At 47.2% G+C, this 14,887-nt stretch overlaps 1 protein-coding gene across 2 annotated transcripts in view; it reads left to right on the top strand.

Annotated features, from left to right (window-relative positions):
• Positions 1-14,887, top strand: part of RFX4 (regulatory factor X, 4 (influences HLA class II expression)) — a 292,151-nt gene that overhangs the window by 262,419 nt on the left and 14,845 nt on the right. For both annotated transcript variants that reach the window (XM_006897540.1, XM_006897541.1), the window contains 2 exons: positions 2,453-2,615; positions 4,511-4,649. In XM_006897540.1, the coding sequence (XP_006897602.1) occupies positions 2,453-2,615; positions 4,511-4,649 (302 nt within the window). The remainder of the gene's footprint in view (positions 1-2,452; positions 2,616-4,510; positions 4,650-14,887) is intronic.

Below are 14,887 nucleotides of genomic sequence, written 5' to 3'. Positions count from 1 at the left end.
CAAATTGAGCATCTTTTGGGTAGCAGCTAAACTTCTTAACCGCTGCATCACCAGGCCATCTTCTGTCTTATTGTTATATGCTGTTGAGTCAGAAGCAACTCGTAGCCGACCCTCTCGCAGGTTTTTGGAGGCTATAAATTGCACAGGAGGAGATTGGCCATCTTTCTCCTGTGGAGCAGCTTGTGGATTCGAACTGCATTCCTTTTAGGTTGGCAGCACCACACCTGACCTCTAGGCCACTGGAGAGAGCTCCCTCCTGTTTCCCTGTAAGCTCCCTTAAGAGTTATTCAGACTTAGCCTTCTGTTTTGTCGTCCATAAACGGAGTATAATGCTATCACTTGAGAGTGTTGATAAGACATGTCCCTGGCCTAGAGGAGATGCTCAATGCATGCCCTCTCCTTGCCTGCTTTTGTAATGAATCTTTGTTGTGTCATTTTAAAAAGAAAATGGACATTACTTGCATTCTAAAAGATTTTCCAGTCTACAAAAGGGATCACTCTAGGGTTCTTCTTAGTTAGAAAAGTATCTATTTAGAACTCCATTTCTGCATTACTTGAAGATAGTTCTAAAAGTACTGGGTATCACTGGCACAGGGCCAGCCTGCCAACCTTTTGTTTCCTCTTGCTATTCGATGCCAGGGTAGCTACCCAATGTCAATGGGTAGCTGCTTATATGGTCTTTGAGATAGAATTAGGGCTGACTTTTTAAAGCAAAAACCTCTCCTGAATCTTCCCCATGGGATTTCCAGACAACAGTGCTCTGCTGTACAAAGTCCAGTTTTGGAGGCCATGTTCCTTGTTTATTTCACCTCCAATGTGGCTTCCCTCAACCAAGTGCTCAGTTTCCCTGGTGGCTACGCAGTCTCCTATTCCCTCCACCTGGTGAGACAGGCTTAAGTCCTTCCACTGCACGAGCACAGTTTAAAACTGAGCAGCTAGTAAGTGGTCTGGTGAGCTTATTGTTGCTAATAGTGATTTCTGGAGTCCCTGTCTAAATTTTTTAAATGATGATGATGATGAACGTTTACAGAGACATTGGATTTCCATTCATTCATTGTTGCACTTTCCTCCCTGCCCACCCCTCACCCCCCCTCCAGTTCTCTCTTCTCTTTGAAAAGTAAAAAATAATTCTTTCATTATTATACAATCTCTCCCCCCAAGTCCACTCCACTGTGCAGCCTTCATTCTGGACTAATAATGCCTAATCATATGCCCCTTTCACACAGTTCTCTCCCTCTCGGTTTTAATGCAGTATACATAAGTTGTCCCATCTTTCTCATTCTCCCCCAACCCCTATGTCAGTCCCATTTTATAACAGTGGCACCATGCTGTATTTGTCATTTGTCTAAATTTTTTATGCAACGCTTAGCTCACATTCTAAGCATCGCGAGGGCTTTTGGTTGTATTGAGGGGGATGGTGGCGGTGTATTTCCAGACTTTAGCACTTTCAAGGTATCCAATTAAACAGTAAAGAAACAGACCGACTAACATGTATAGAGTAGGTCACCACCAGGTCACGAATAATCTTCAAAAAGACTTGGACAAGCAGGACCCAGTAATCTACTTAGGTTTGCTTAAAGCAATTTGTTGGATCCTTAACACCTGTTAAGTGTTGAGAATCAAAGCCCGGCCTCTCTTTGGCTCTTCCCTCCCTCTCTCCTTTTCTTCCTCATTCCTTTCCCTTTTGCCTTGCAAAAATATTTCTTAACAAGTGCTTTGGCTGCTGAGCACTGGTGATCCAGTGGTAGGTAATAGAGACAAAGGCCCTACCTTCATGGAGTTTGTGGTCTGATGGAGAGTAGGCATCGCATAGCCATGTTCACTAACAGGTGTAGGATCATCAGGTGCAGTAGGAGCTGTGAAGGCCTGCCATTCATTGAGGGGCATGATCTTCTCCTGTGCTACCAAACTCAACCCAAACCAGCTGCTATTGGGCAGATCCGGATCATTGGGGACCTTCCACTGGGTCTCGAAGTCCCTAGGGCTTAATGAGAAGAGACTAATTCATCTTTTGCTCTTCGAGTAGCTAGTGGGTTCAAATTGCTGACCATTTGGTTAGCAGCTCACCGCATAACCCACTATGCCCACCAGGGCTCTTAGACTGGTGTTAGTGGGAGATTTTTCTGGATTGAACGAGAGATGAAGAACAGCTGGTACTAGGGGAAGAATGAATGTTCCAGGCAGCAGAAACTGCACGTGCAAAGGTCCTGTGGTGCTGAGAACCATGATACCCAGGAGAAAATAAAAGGCTGTTAAGACTGAAGCAGATGGACGAAGAGGAAGTGTAGGGGTGGGGAAGTGGCTTTGATAAAGTCAGCAGGGCCAGAGACACAGGTCTTGGTAAAGACTTTGGCCTTTAGTTTAACAGTAGGAAACTGCCCAAGGGTCCCAGGGAGAACTGGGGTCCAGGAACTGTTGCTAGTGGCTGACACCTCTCAATGTGTCTCTGCAGGCGCGATGCAGTCATATACGTGGTCCCTGACGTACACAGTGACGACGGCTGCGGGGTCCCCGGCTGAGAACTCCCAACAGCTGTCCTGTATGAGGAGCACTCACGTGCCTTCCTCCTCCGTGGCACACAGGATACCGGTGTACCCCCACAGAGAGGAGCACGGGTAGGTGACTTTGCAGGGATGCCGCTCCAACAACAGGCAGACCCTTGCCCTTCCTTGAAGTCTGTTGCCACCTGCAGGAGGCCGTTGTCAGTGTCCCCATTTTACAGATGAGGGCACTGGGACTCTGGTGATTGACTTAAGCTGGTAAGCAGTAGCACCCAGATCAAGGTAAATGCGTGTCAGCTTTAAAGCCTGGGTTCCTTCCCCCTGACGCCCTCTGATCAGTGCCCCGGACCCTCTGGGTACAGTAGCCTATAACGCTGGCTGGTAGATCTGAGTCTTTTATGAAGCAGGTAATCCCAACCTGATGGCTGCTGGAGGCCCCCGGAGGGTTCCAGTGGTGCTTTGTATCCTAAATAAGCAAGGCATTTGTTTTTGCCTGTGCTTGAAAACAAAATTTACATAGCGACACTTCTGTGATGGACGAAGCACAAATCCATTCAATAGTGCTCTCTGAATCACAGCACCTTGTTTTGTATGCATGTGTTAAAAGAAACCATATATATGTAGTCTTTTGTGCAGTGGTCTTAAAACACTTCTGCTGTTCCTAAGGGCATCCTGAGTCCTCTCTGCTTCCATTCCCTAGCCTATGTCTATTAGGCTGGGAACAGGTCATAGAAAAGGGGTGGGGGGTGGCCTCTTGGCCCTTCTGCACAGGTGGCCAAGCTCAGGCAGGCCAGGCGTTGCCCGTAGAAGAGGCCTACTTCCTTAGATCCAGGCAATGTTTTCAGAGTATTTCCCACGCACGTTTAGAATGGATTTAGGACACGGTTTCAAGAGGCTTCTTGGTTCTGGGGGATGGCAGAATAACAGACACTCCCGTGGATCATATGCTGGCATCTTTGCTGTAAGCCATTATTACCAATAAGAATAATGTCTTATATCTAGAAGTTTGTTATGCTGTTGTACACCAGCATGTCCATTTTTAGCTCATGGTGACCCTACATGACAGAACAGCACTGCCCCATAGGCCTCTCTTGACTGTTACCGTTACAAAAATTGATGGGCAAGGAAGTTCTGGTGGTCTAGTGGCAAGAAGCTACGCTGCAATACAAACACCGCACTGTTCAAATCCACTAGTTGCTCCGCTGGAGAAGGAGGGGCAATCTCCTCCTGTACCAGTTGGATCTGATTCAATGGTACACACACGCAAAATATAAAAAATAAATAAAATAAAATTTAAAAAAAATAAGAATAGATGGGCAGGTCTTGCTCCTACAAAGCCACTGGGTAGTTTCCAATGGGTAACCTTTCTGGTAATCGAAGTGCTTAACCTGAGTGCCACCAGGCCTTGTCTTTACACACAAAGGCGCCCATATGCAGTATTTTCACAGGTATGAGGAACAAAGTTGTGAGTAGCCCAAGGCCACAGAGCTAGGTGGAGCTAGGCTGAGCCAGGTCGGCCCTGCCCTGACACTGTCCCCCAAGAGGGAACTGAAAGATGCACAGGGCACCCCTGTCCACAGTGGGGACACAGAAGCTGAGTAATAATAGCAAAGCATTAATCCCAGAGGAACGTCTTCTCTCTGTGTGATTTGGCTTCAGGATACAACATGGGGCTTGTGAATGCAAAGGGACTAGCTGGTTTCCGTCATTAAGCATGTTTTGCTTGGGCCTAGTGTCCATTCCCTGAGCACTGACTAGGTCAGGAGGGAGGTGGTGTCCCAGGGAGGTGGCACGCTCTGAGATTGAAGACATAGCACCACAGAGCCTCAGAGAGGAGTTGGTAAACATCAGAAGAAGAAAGGACTTTTTTTTTAAAAAAAAAAAAGGAGGAAAATGGAAAAAAAATAAAAAGGGGGAAAAAAATAGGTGAGGTTGATTTTTAAAGGTGCAAACTGATATGTGCTCACTGAAATGTGCTCACAAAATTCCATGTACTCCATGCACTGCAGATACACGGGAAGCTATAACTACGGGAGCTATGGCAACCAGCATCCTCATCCAATGCAGAGCCAGTATCCTGCCCTGCCTCACGACACGGCCATCTCCGGGCCACTCCACTACTCCCCGTACCACCGAAGCTCTGCACAGGTGAGTCGGCAGCCCTGCTGGCTTACCCAGGCCTCGATGTGCTTGGGGCCTAGTGTTACACCGTTAATGAGCATTAATGTGTGTGCAGCCTGAGTGCCACCCGAGGCAGGATGGTATTTTCATTGTGTCATCTCCAAGGGACTACTCTCCAGGGACTGGCTTGTAGCTTGTAGTAAACATCCACTCATCTTCATTCGCACTCCACTTTCTCATGCACATTGGTGCTAAATGGTTCTCTTTGCATCCCCTCTTTTCTCTCACCAAAACCCTCCATGCCCCTTGCCCTTTTCTGTGAGCAACCCTCAGACTGGACCTTTCACCCTTCTTTCCCACCTCTACCCTCTTGGCACAGACCCCCATCAAGTCCTGTCAGGACCACTATCTTGGCGTCATTCTACCTGGCCTTCTGGCTTCTTCTTGATAGCCCACCCCACACGTGTAATCTTTCCAGAAGAATCCTCCTGAAATGGGACTTTTCTCAGATCACAGTCAAGTCACAGGTCAAGCTAACTAGGGCCCTGAAAGCTGTGGTGAATGGAAACTGGGGCTCCATCTGTCACGACAGTGTTGGACATTCTATGCCTCTTGGCCTCTTTGTCATACATCCGCCCTCACGTACAAACAACAGGTCACCAGTGACATTCCATCCTACATCCTAAGGGCCTCTGAGCCTGACTGTGCTTGTCTCTGCTCAGACCTTGATCATTTCTCACCTCAGTGAGACAAGCATCTTCCCATTAATCTCCACATGCCCCATCTGTGACCTGTCCACTGCACTGCAATTGGAGAAGTCTTTGTTGGCGGTAGGGATGATTCTGACCATTGCCACTCTCCTGCACTGACTCCCTATTGTTTTTCAAGGTCAAGTTCACTTCCTTAGCACATTTCTCAAGAATAGTTATTATCCCTCCTACCCACTTTTTCTGGCTTGGTCCCTCAAGCCTTCACTCTTGACCCCCGACATGTCAACCCATGGTCAGCTCCCCCTTAGGCATCAAGTGTCCCCGTCTTTGCAGCTCCCGTTCACTCCAGTTGGACTGTCTCCTCGCCAACTCTTCTGCTTGTCATGCAGGAAGAATATTTCATTCTTGGCAGCATTTCCTGGCACTCCCCCCTTCTTCTTTGAGGTGCCACTCCTTTGTCCTCACACAACCTCCAGGCTCTTCTCCACTGGCAGCACTTCTCACCCCTTTCTCCCATCTCTGCCTTTTCAAGTCATGCTCCTGCCTGAGGTTACAAGATCCCTGAAGACAATAAGTCTAGCTTCCCCATGTTATAGGATATAGCACCTATCAGAAAAAAACAATTGTTACGTATCATGGAATCAGAGCTGATTTGTAGGTGACGCTCCAGCAGGTGTTTAGAGGCTTTCAATTGCATTGGAGGAAATTTCCCATCATTGCCCTGTGAAGCAACTGGTGGATTTGAACCAAATGCCTTTGGGTTGGTAGTGCAACTCCTTATCATTAAGCCACTAGAGCTACCTAGGAGAAGGAAGAGCTAACTTATAATAAGTACTTGCCATATGCCAGGCTCTGTGCTGAAAGCACTTTGCACATCCACAGAAGAGAAAGTGTGGTTATGGAAGGTTGCCTAACCTGCCCAAGGATTTGAACTCTGACAGTCTGAGTCTCTGTCCAGGCTCTTAAGAACTGCCCTCTGTCACTTCTCATACTTAGGAATTCAGTTAAGTGTTTCTTGAGAAAATAAGTGAGGGAGGTCTTGCAGGTGCAGGGCAGTCTGAGAGGCTTCCTAGCCAGGCTTAGACATGACGGTTTGTGCTCAAGACAGTGTGCACGTCTGGCAGCCACTGTGATGAGTTAGAAAGGCAGGGCATGGGTAACAGCAGAGAGTTGTGCTATAGAGAGTTTGCAGGCCTAGGAGAAAGATGGCGGATCTTGAGCTAGAGTAGAGGCTGCAATTACATCAGCCCTTGGTGCCTTGGAGGGAGGACACCAAAGACAATGTACCCACAACACACAGGCACTGGGGGCCAACAGGTGTCTGTTTGGATTTCCATCTGCAATACCAAAGGGAATCCTGCTCTGCTCCCCAGACAAGCCATGGAGTTGATTCCACTAAATCATCACCCAGGGCATTCATTAGAGGTCTCCAACTGCGTCACACAGAGATGCCGGCTCCTTAGGTAATGCTCCTCTGGGAATACTGTCTGGGCTTCTCTCTGTGATTTACTAACTTACTCAGAACTGCTGCCATGGGCTGAGTCACATTGTACATAGCAAAAGCAGCACAATCCATCCATCCATCCATCCATCCATCCATCCATCCATCCATCCATCCATCCTCTCACTCCACCCAGTCATTCCTCCACCCACCCCTTGAATGTCTCTTGGATGCCACTATGTGGTAGGCACTGCTCCAGCCTTGAAATTTAAGAATACAGCAGCATAGACAGACAGCATGCTGGCTTTCGCACTCCAGGAGGAGTCAATATTCTAGCAAAATCAAGCTAAGAGGACATACCAAACCCACAGTTGCTGGCACCATCGTCCCTCTTTCTTCACTCTATAACACTTTCTTAGGAATTCACAGAAATTGGTTTCCACAGGTGATACTTCTTTACTATTTCTTTGCCATAAAAAAAGGCCAAAATACAGTCCCTATGCAGTCTCTGTGGATCCCAGATAGGCCTGCGTCACTTGCTCTGGAAGGCACATCTGTTCCCAACTGGAACACAACCTGTAATGAGTAGTATCAATATACTAAATGAAAGTGCAAGGAGGAGCTCTTTGAATCTAGATTTAGTGTGAGTGGGTGAGAGGATGCTTGACTAGCTTCCTCTCTGTCATGCGCTATGGACCTTAGCATGGTTTTAGATACTTCCTCCTAAAACACCCACAAGGATCTTCCTTGGAAGCCAAGATGGTGATGCTTTGTCTCACGTTCTTTGGACACATTGTTAGTGAGGACCCTCAACAATATGGATTGATGCAGTGACTATAACAATGGGCTCAGGTATACTGGAGACAGTGAGGATGGCACAAGATAGGACCAAGTTCAGATCTGTTGTTCATAGGGTCGCTATGAGTTGCAGTCTTTTCAAAGGAACATAACAACAATAATATCTCTCTCTCTCTTTTTCTCTCTTTTCTCTTTCTCTCTCTCTCACTCCCTCACTCCTCTCACTCCTCTCTCGTGTTCTGTGCCTTAGTTTCCATTTGAAAACTAGGGTAGGTAGAAATTAGTTATATAACATCTTGACCCAGGAAGTTAGTAAGTTCGAGGCCCAAACCTACCTCAATGTGGGGAAGTACTGTCCAAAGAGAAAATATTCTTTGTCTTATTTTTCATTAACATGGAGGCATTAGGCACAGTCCTGGGCACTTTCAAGTATGAACACTTAATATCATCTTCATGGCAACCTTGGGGGAAAAAAACAAAACATTTTTCTTCAGTTTTTAAAGGTGAGGAGACAGGTTGAGAAGGCAATTTCCCCCCCCCCCCAGTCTGTGTATCCACTAAGGAGTCCTGGTGATGTCATATCAGGCTGCTAACTGAAAGGTAGGTGGTTTGGATACACAAGACTCTTTCAAGGAGGAAGTTGAACAGTCTTCTCCTGTAAAAGATTTACAGCCTTGGAAACTGATGGAGGTAGCTGAGTCAGAATCAACTTGATGACGGTGGGTTTTGTTGGGTATGCATGCACTAAGTGGGAGCAGAGCAGATTCAAAAGCAAATTCTTCAGCGTTAAGAAGTTCCACACCTTGAATATTGCCATTCATCTTGATAAGTTTCAGATCACTAAAGGATCACCACCCAGCACACCTTCTCTCTTGCCTTTGTTGGCTCTGTGGATTTCTGGTTCAACATAGCAGGAAAAACCACTGCAGTGCTTTTAGTGTCAGCTTTCCAGGGTAGAAAGAAGGCTAGCTTTTCTGCACCTGGGTACTGAATACCATACTTCACTCTATTAGACTCACAGGGGGAAAGGTTAATGTGAACTGAAATCCCAATCACAGAATAATGCTCCAAGAAATGTAAGTGGTCGCTAATACCCCTGTAGCTGAAACCAACTTCTGCAAATAAAGACCTCTAACGCATGCCTTAAAGAAGGACTATGCTACAACTGTGTGGTGCATAAGTCTACTCTTTGTACCATCGAGTCAACTGTGACTCATAGAAACCCTATGAACAACAGGTCTGAACCATGTCCTATCTCATGCCATCCTCATCATCTCTCACGTGATGGAGCCCATGGGTGGTATTCACTGTTGTCAATCCATCTTGTTAAGGGTCTTCCTTTCTGTCTCTGACCTTTCACCTTTCCCAGCTTGTGGTCTTTTCTTCCCCGAGGTCTGGCCTCCCAGCACTTAAATTGCTCAAGATCATTCTACATGGCTTGTTTCTGGAAACAGCAGCATATACGTGCTCTTGTTTGTGCTGCTTGCTTGCACAGCACATGCTCTCTTTGTGGGTGACAGGAAGGTGATCTTCCCAGCCCTGCCTGAATGCTCACAAGTTCTGAATTAGCGCATGAGGGTGGAGTTCTCTGGGAAAACACTCTTGCTGCCACTGTGCTGCGATTGTGTACAGGGTGAACAAGGGATGATGACAGCTGCCCTTTCCCAGGTTCCCTATCCCATGCCCTCCCAAAAAGACAACATACAATTGTAAAATCCTTTGCTAGCACAGTTAACATGTATTTGTAGAGCCCACTCTACCAGCAGACAGAAATGTGATCTGAGGTCCCTCAAACTTCAAAACCAGTTGATCATCCAAAGGCTGCCTGCCTAGAAATAAACGTAGAGTGAACCAGAGTAAAATGAGCTATTCCTCCATGTGCACCTGTATGACCAAGGTCTAGCCAATTACCCAACTCATAGACTCTTTAGCCACTGAGTCCTAAAAGCTGCTTGGGGCCAGCAAGTCCTTGAGCTGAGTTTAAAGTTCCTTAACAAAAGCATCTTTGTGCCAAAGCGAATAAAATTCAGACAACCAAAAGTGGTGTAAGCTCTCTGACTATAGAGCCAGACTTAGCAGGCTCGAGTACCAGCTCCACCTCTTTAGTTCTGGACCTCTATTTTCTCCTCTGGAAAATGGGGATAATCATAGGACCTCTTCCCAGTGGCAATAGTGGTGGTGGGAGGGCGGGGGAGGTAAGCAAGGCCTGGTGCACAGTTACCTCCCTTTTCTATAGAATGCTATCAGCCCTTGTAACACCACACTTCGAGCGCTGCGAGAGCAGAATCAGGCCCTTTGGGTTTTTTGCCTTGATATTCTCAGCAAGGACTGGCCCTTAATTGGTACTCAGTAAAAACTTGTCAGTGAAATGGATGAATTAATGGATTAATAGACTGAAGTGGTGGAAGCAACAATGGCTGGAAGTCAGGAAGCCTATAGTTTTTACTCTGGAACTAGGTTAATACAAGGGAGCTCTGGTGGCTTAGGTGAGTTGTGCTGCTAATAAGCCATGGGTGGTACCTATCTGGCAGTTCGAATCAGTTCTCTGTGGAAGAAGGACGGGCAATCTCCTTCCCATGCATTTTACAGCCTCAGAAACCTTCAGAAAGGTCAGCTATGAATTGGTTCCAACTTTTTGGGAGACGTTGATATTAGATACCCAGGACGCCACTACCCCTTGCTTGGACTCAGTTCCCACATCTGTAAAACCAAAGGGTTGAATTGTTGAACCAAACTGGCCATTCACCAGACCTCTTCCTGTGGTTACGTGGACTCCGATCCTATGACTCTAAGAAGAGGAAGACGATGGACACATTTTCAATATTAAGTACTTGACTTATAATTACCTCAGCTGGTGCTGACCCTCAAAGCTCAATGGAAGAGTCCCTAACAAAGATGGGGTCGGGGGCTACTTCCTGTTCCAGAAGAAGCTAAGAGGAAGCCTGCCTCCAGCGAGCCCAGTGGCTGAGCCTCTGTGCAGTGAGAGCTGCCTTTCATAGAAAAACTGTTTGTGCCCCTGACTGTTTGGGTCACCTTTCACCCCTTACTCCAGTAACAGCTGACTTGGCAAGGGTCAGGCATAAAGGGCTCATTCTTTGTCGTCCAACTGTAGGAAAGTCAACCCTTGGTGTGGGGAGCTATGACCTTAAAATAGAACTTCCAAATATGGTTCCAAAGATCCCAGGGTCAGTTCCAGCTGAGATGGACCTAAGTCACAGTCACATGAGGAAAACTTTAATTCATATACTCCCCACTCACACACACACACACACACACACACACACACACACACACAAATACGCACCATACACACAAAATTCTCTTCACTGTGAATGGGAACTGCTGGTGACTTTACCTCCATCAGAAAATAAAACAAAAAAAAGCAAAACACCAGCCTGTGATTTGACCCAGAGAGTGGTAACTTCCTGTCATGGAGCCCTCAACAGAAAGGGCCTTTATTCTGGGCTGAGCTCTGGACCCTGTGCCCAGCATGCCGAAGCACCCCGCATGCACAGGCCACCGGATGTGAAGTGTGGAGAGTGAGGATGGTACCGTGGGCTAGCCCCGGCTGCCCTGGCTAGACTAAATAGATGCATCATTGGTGGCGTGAATCAGCAGGCCAGTGAGCCCTTCAGCCCCCTCTCTCAATGGCCTCTTCACCACGAGGGAAAACGAGTCACTGACTCATTTGCAATTAGCTGACCTAACAGGACAGACTTTTCCAGGCCGGATTCTGCACTAACAGAATTTTATTGTCACATCGAAGATATTTTGAGCCGGTCTCATTTCCAGGCAATTACTCTTCGGAGCCTGTGACACCACCCCTGGGCCCAGCTGTGTCCAACCCTCAGTTAGACACAAAAGCCACCCTCTCTTGGGTTCTGTGACCAGGAGGTCCCTTCTGTGACATATTATCTATGCAAGCCAAGGCAAATGAGGACTCAGTCTGAACCAGCAAGGTTGGGCCGGTCAGAGGTCCTCAGACACTGTGGGCTGTAACTGGAAGCTCTGACAGCACAGTGGGTAGAGTGCCTGAGTGCTAATGAAAAGGTCAGCTGTTCAAATCTGCTGCTTGCTCCACAGGAGAAAGATGAGGCTGTTTCCCCACTGATTAGTTCAAATTCAGCTAATTACTATCAAGTCAAAACCAACTCCTAACTGACCCTCCAGCGGGTTTTCAGGGGCTGTGAGTCGCAGGGGAGGTGATTGCCCACCACCTCCTGTGGAGCTGGATTTGAACTGCCCGAGGTGCCACCTTTGGGTTGGCCATGCCATTTCCTCCCTGCTGGAGCTGCTTCTAGAAAGAGCACAGCTCTAAAAACTCTACGAGACAATTCTCCTTGTCGTGTAGGGTCGCTCTGAGTCGGAATTGCTTGGGTGGCTATCAGGAGAGGTTTTTTGGGAAGTTTTCAGGTTTCCCGGCATCCGTTTTTTGAGCTTTGGTGTGGTACAATGGATCTGGCTGATTCAGATCACCAGCTGGCTGCTTTGTGGGTATAAAATGCGGTGGCCTGTTTCTGTAGAGATTTAAAGCCTAGGAAAACCCCATGGGTAGTGCTGCTGGGCCCTATGGGGTCTCCACGAATCACAACTGACTCAAAGGCAGTGGGTGGGTCATAGTGGTAAGGGAGGGGGGAGTTTAATGATGGAACAGTGACAAACTAAAGTGGGATGTGGTTGTTTGTTGCTGTTGTTGTTGTGTGCCGTACGGTCAGAACTGATCCACAGCTGACCTTCCAGTGGTTTTTCAAAGGCATCAAATCACACAGGATGAAATGGCCTATCCTGCTCCGGTGGAGTGGCTGGTGGACTTTGGGATTGCAGCACAACTTCTTGCCACTAGGCCATAGGTTTCCTTAAAAAAAAAAAAAAAAGAAAGAAAAATGTAACTTCATAGTACTATGTCTGTGAACTTTGATAAATGGTAATGGTTGTGGAAGGGCTTCAGGCCTTTAGTTCATGGGGCCGCTATGAATTGTGCTCGACTCGACAGCAGTCAAAACAACAACAACATGTCATCCCGAAGCAGTCCTGGTGGACCAATGGTGAAGTGATCTGCTGAGGACTAAAACTGGCAATTCAACCCCCTCCCCCCCGGTAGCCTGTCAGGACACAGACCTAGCCACCTGCTCTTGTAATGATTGTGGTCTACAAACTCCCGTGGGGGCAGCTCTACTGCCACATGTTGTCACTGGGAATAGAAATGGATTCCACAACACCTGACAATAATAACAGCTCATACCTAGTTTGGATCAGTCAGACTGATTCAAAGGAGAAAAGGCTGTGACAGTTTTTCTGTCTATTTTCCATCTCATTCACCGCTTGCTCTGTGATTTATGGAAAGGAAGACACTTTACCTCATGGGTTCTAGGGTGTGTTGTTGTTTTTTTTAATCTACACAACATGGGGTTGGATTAAATGGCCTAGTAGTAAGAAGCTGTGCTGAATTCCCAAAGGCATGCAGTTCGAATCTACCAACTGCTCCATGGAGAAGAATGGGAGATCTCCTCCCATGTGATTTGTTGTTGTTGTTATGTGCCATTGAGTTGTTTGCGACTCATAGCTACAGTATGTACAACAGCCCTAAACTCTGCTCTGTCCTGTGCCAATCGCACTGTCTACAATATACCCATCCCGATTACCCCAGTCGCTGAAGCAATCCACCTCATAGGGAGCCTTCCCCTCCTGTGCTGTCCCTCCACCCTCCCAAGCATGATGTCCCTCTCCAAGGACCGGTCCCTCCTTACTACATGTCCAAAGTATGTCAGACGAAGCCTCAGAATCCTTGCCTCCAAGGAGCAGCCCAGTTTAACCCTCTCCAGCATGAATCTGTTTGTCTTCTTGGCAGTCCATGGTACCCTCAATACTCTTCTACAACACCAAACCTCAAAGGCATCAGTTCTCCTTACATCCTCCTTAGTCATTGTTCAACTCTGATGCATAACAAGTGATAGCAAAGACCATGGCCTGTATCAGACACACCTTAGTCTCCAGAAAGACACCATTGCTCTTCAGTACTTTGGAGAGGTCCCTAACAGTAGACTTTCCCCTCACAATATGTCTTTTAATTTCCTGACTGCTGGTGCCAAGGGTGTTGATTGTGGAGCCAAGCAGACTAAAGCTGTGAACAATCTCAATCTCTTCACTATCCATCCTGCTGCTACCAATTGGTCCAGTGGTGAGAATCTTGGTCTTCTTGACATTGAGCCTTAATCCATACTGAAGGCTGCAGTCCTTGACCTGTGTGATTTACTGCCTCTAAAAACCTGCTGGAGGGTCAGCTGTGGGTTGGTTTTGATCCAATGGCACACAACAACGATAACAAGAAACTTTTCTGGGGGAAGGTAGGGGAAATCTCTGCAGAAACAGGCCACCGCATTTTATACCCACAAAGCAGCCAGCTGGTGATCTGAATCAGCCAGATCCATTGTACCACACCAAAGCTCAAAAAACGGATGCCGGGAAACCTGAAAACTTCCCAAAAAACCTCTCCTGATAGCCACCCAAGCAATTCCGACTCAGAGCGACCCTACACGACAAGGAGAATTGTCTCGTAGAGTTTTTAGAGCTGTGCTCTTTCTAGAAGCAGCTCCAGCAGGGAGGAAATGGCATGGCCAACCCAAAGGTGGCACCTCAGGCGGTTCAAATCCAGCTCCACAGGATGTGGTGGGCAATCTCCTCCCCTGCGACTCACAGCCTCTGAACCCACCCAGAAGTGCCTCCAAAGGAAGCCTGAAAACTCAGTCATTAAAACCCCATGAGCCATAGTTCTCGTCTGATACGACGAGTTGGAATCGAATGAGCAGGCAGTGGTGGTGTTCAGCATCCTTCTCGTGGTGACATCCCAGTGTGCAGTTACTTGTTTAGCACTTAGCACTTGTCATGTACCGCGCACCATTCCAGATACTAGGAATAGGGTAGGGACCAGGAACAGGCTCTACCAGAAGCTCACGAATATAAGCTAGTGGAAGCAGATGCAGTTAGCAGGTGGGATGGTGTGATCCCCACCTGAGATCATGAGTTTCGTTAGGGTTTGAGTTGAGGTTACCTATTCCTACTTGTCTGTCTGCCAGGACATCAGTGAATATGAAGAAAGATGTTCTTGAAATTATTTCTTTAAAAGCCATCAAATTACCCCAACTCACAGCAACCCTGTAGGACAGACTAGAACTGCCCCATGGTGTTTCCATTTGTGTGTGTGTGTGTGTGAAAAATTTATACTTAGAATTAGCCAGCTGGACTCAGTTTAGATGATCCCAATTTTGTTGGCAACATCCAAAGCATCATAGTCAGGAGCAAGTCAAACATAGGCCTTC

Source organism: Elephantulus edwardii, unplaced genomic scaffold (assembly GCF_000299155.1).
Source record: "Elephantulus edwardii isolate Elephantulus edwardi_28Jun2011 unplaced genomic scaffold, EleEdw1.0 scaffold00211, whole genome shotgun sequence".
Lineage (NCBI taxonomy): Eukaryota > Metazoa > Chordata > Mammalia > Macroscelidea > Macroscelididae > Elephantulus > Elephantulus edwardii.
The sequence above is the reverse complement of the archived record's forward strand: the minus strand, read 5'-3'. Positions and strand labels throughout refer to the sequence as shown.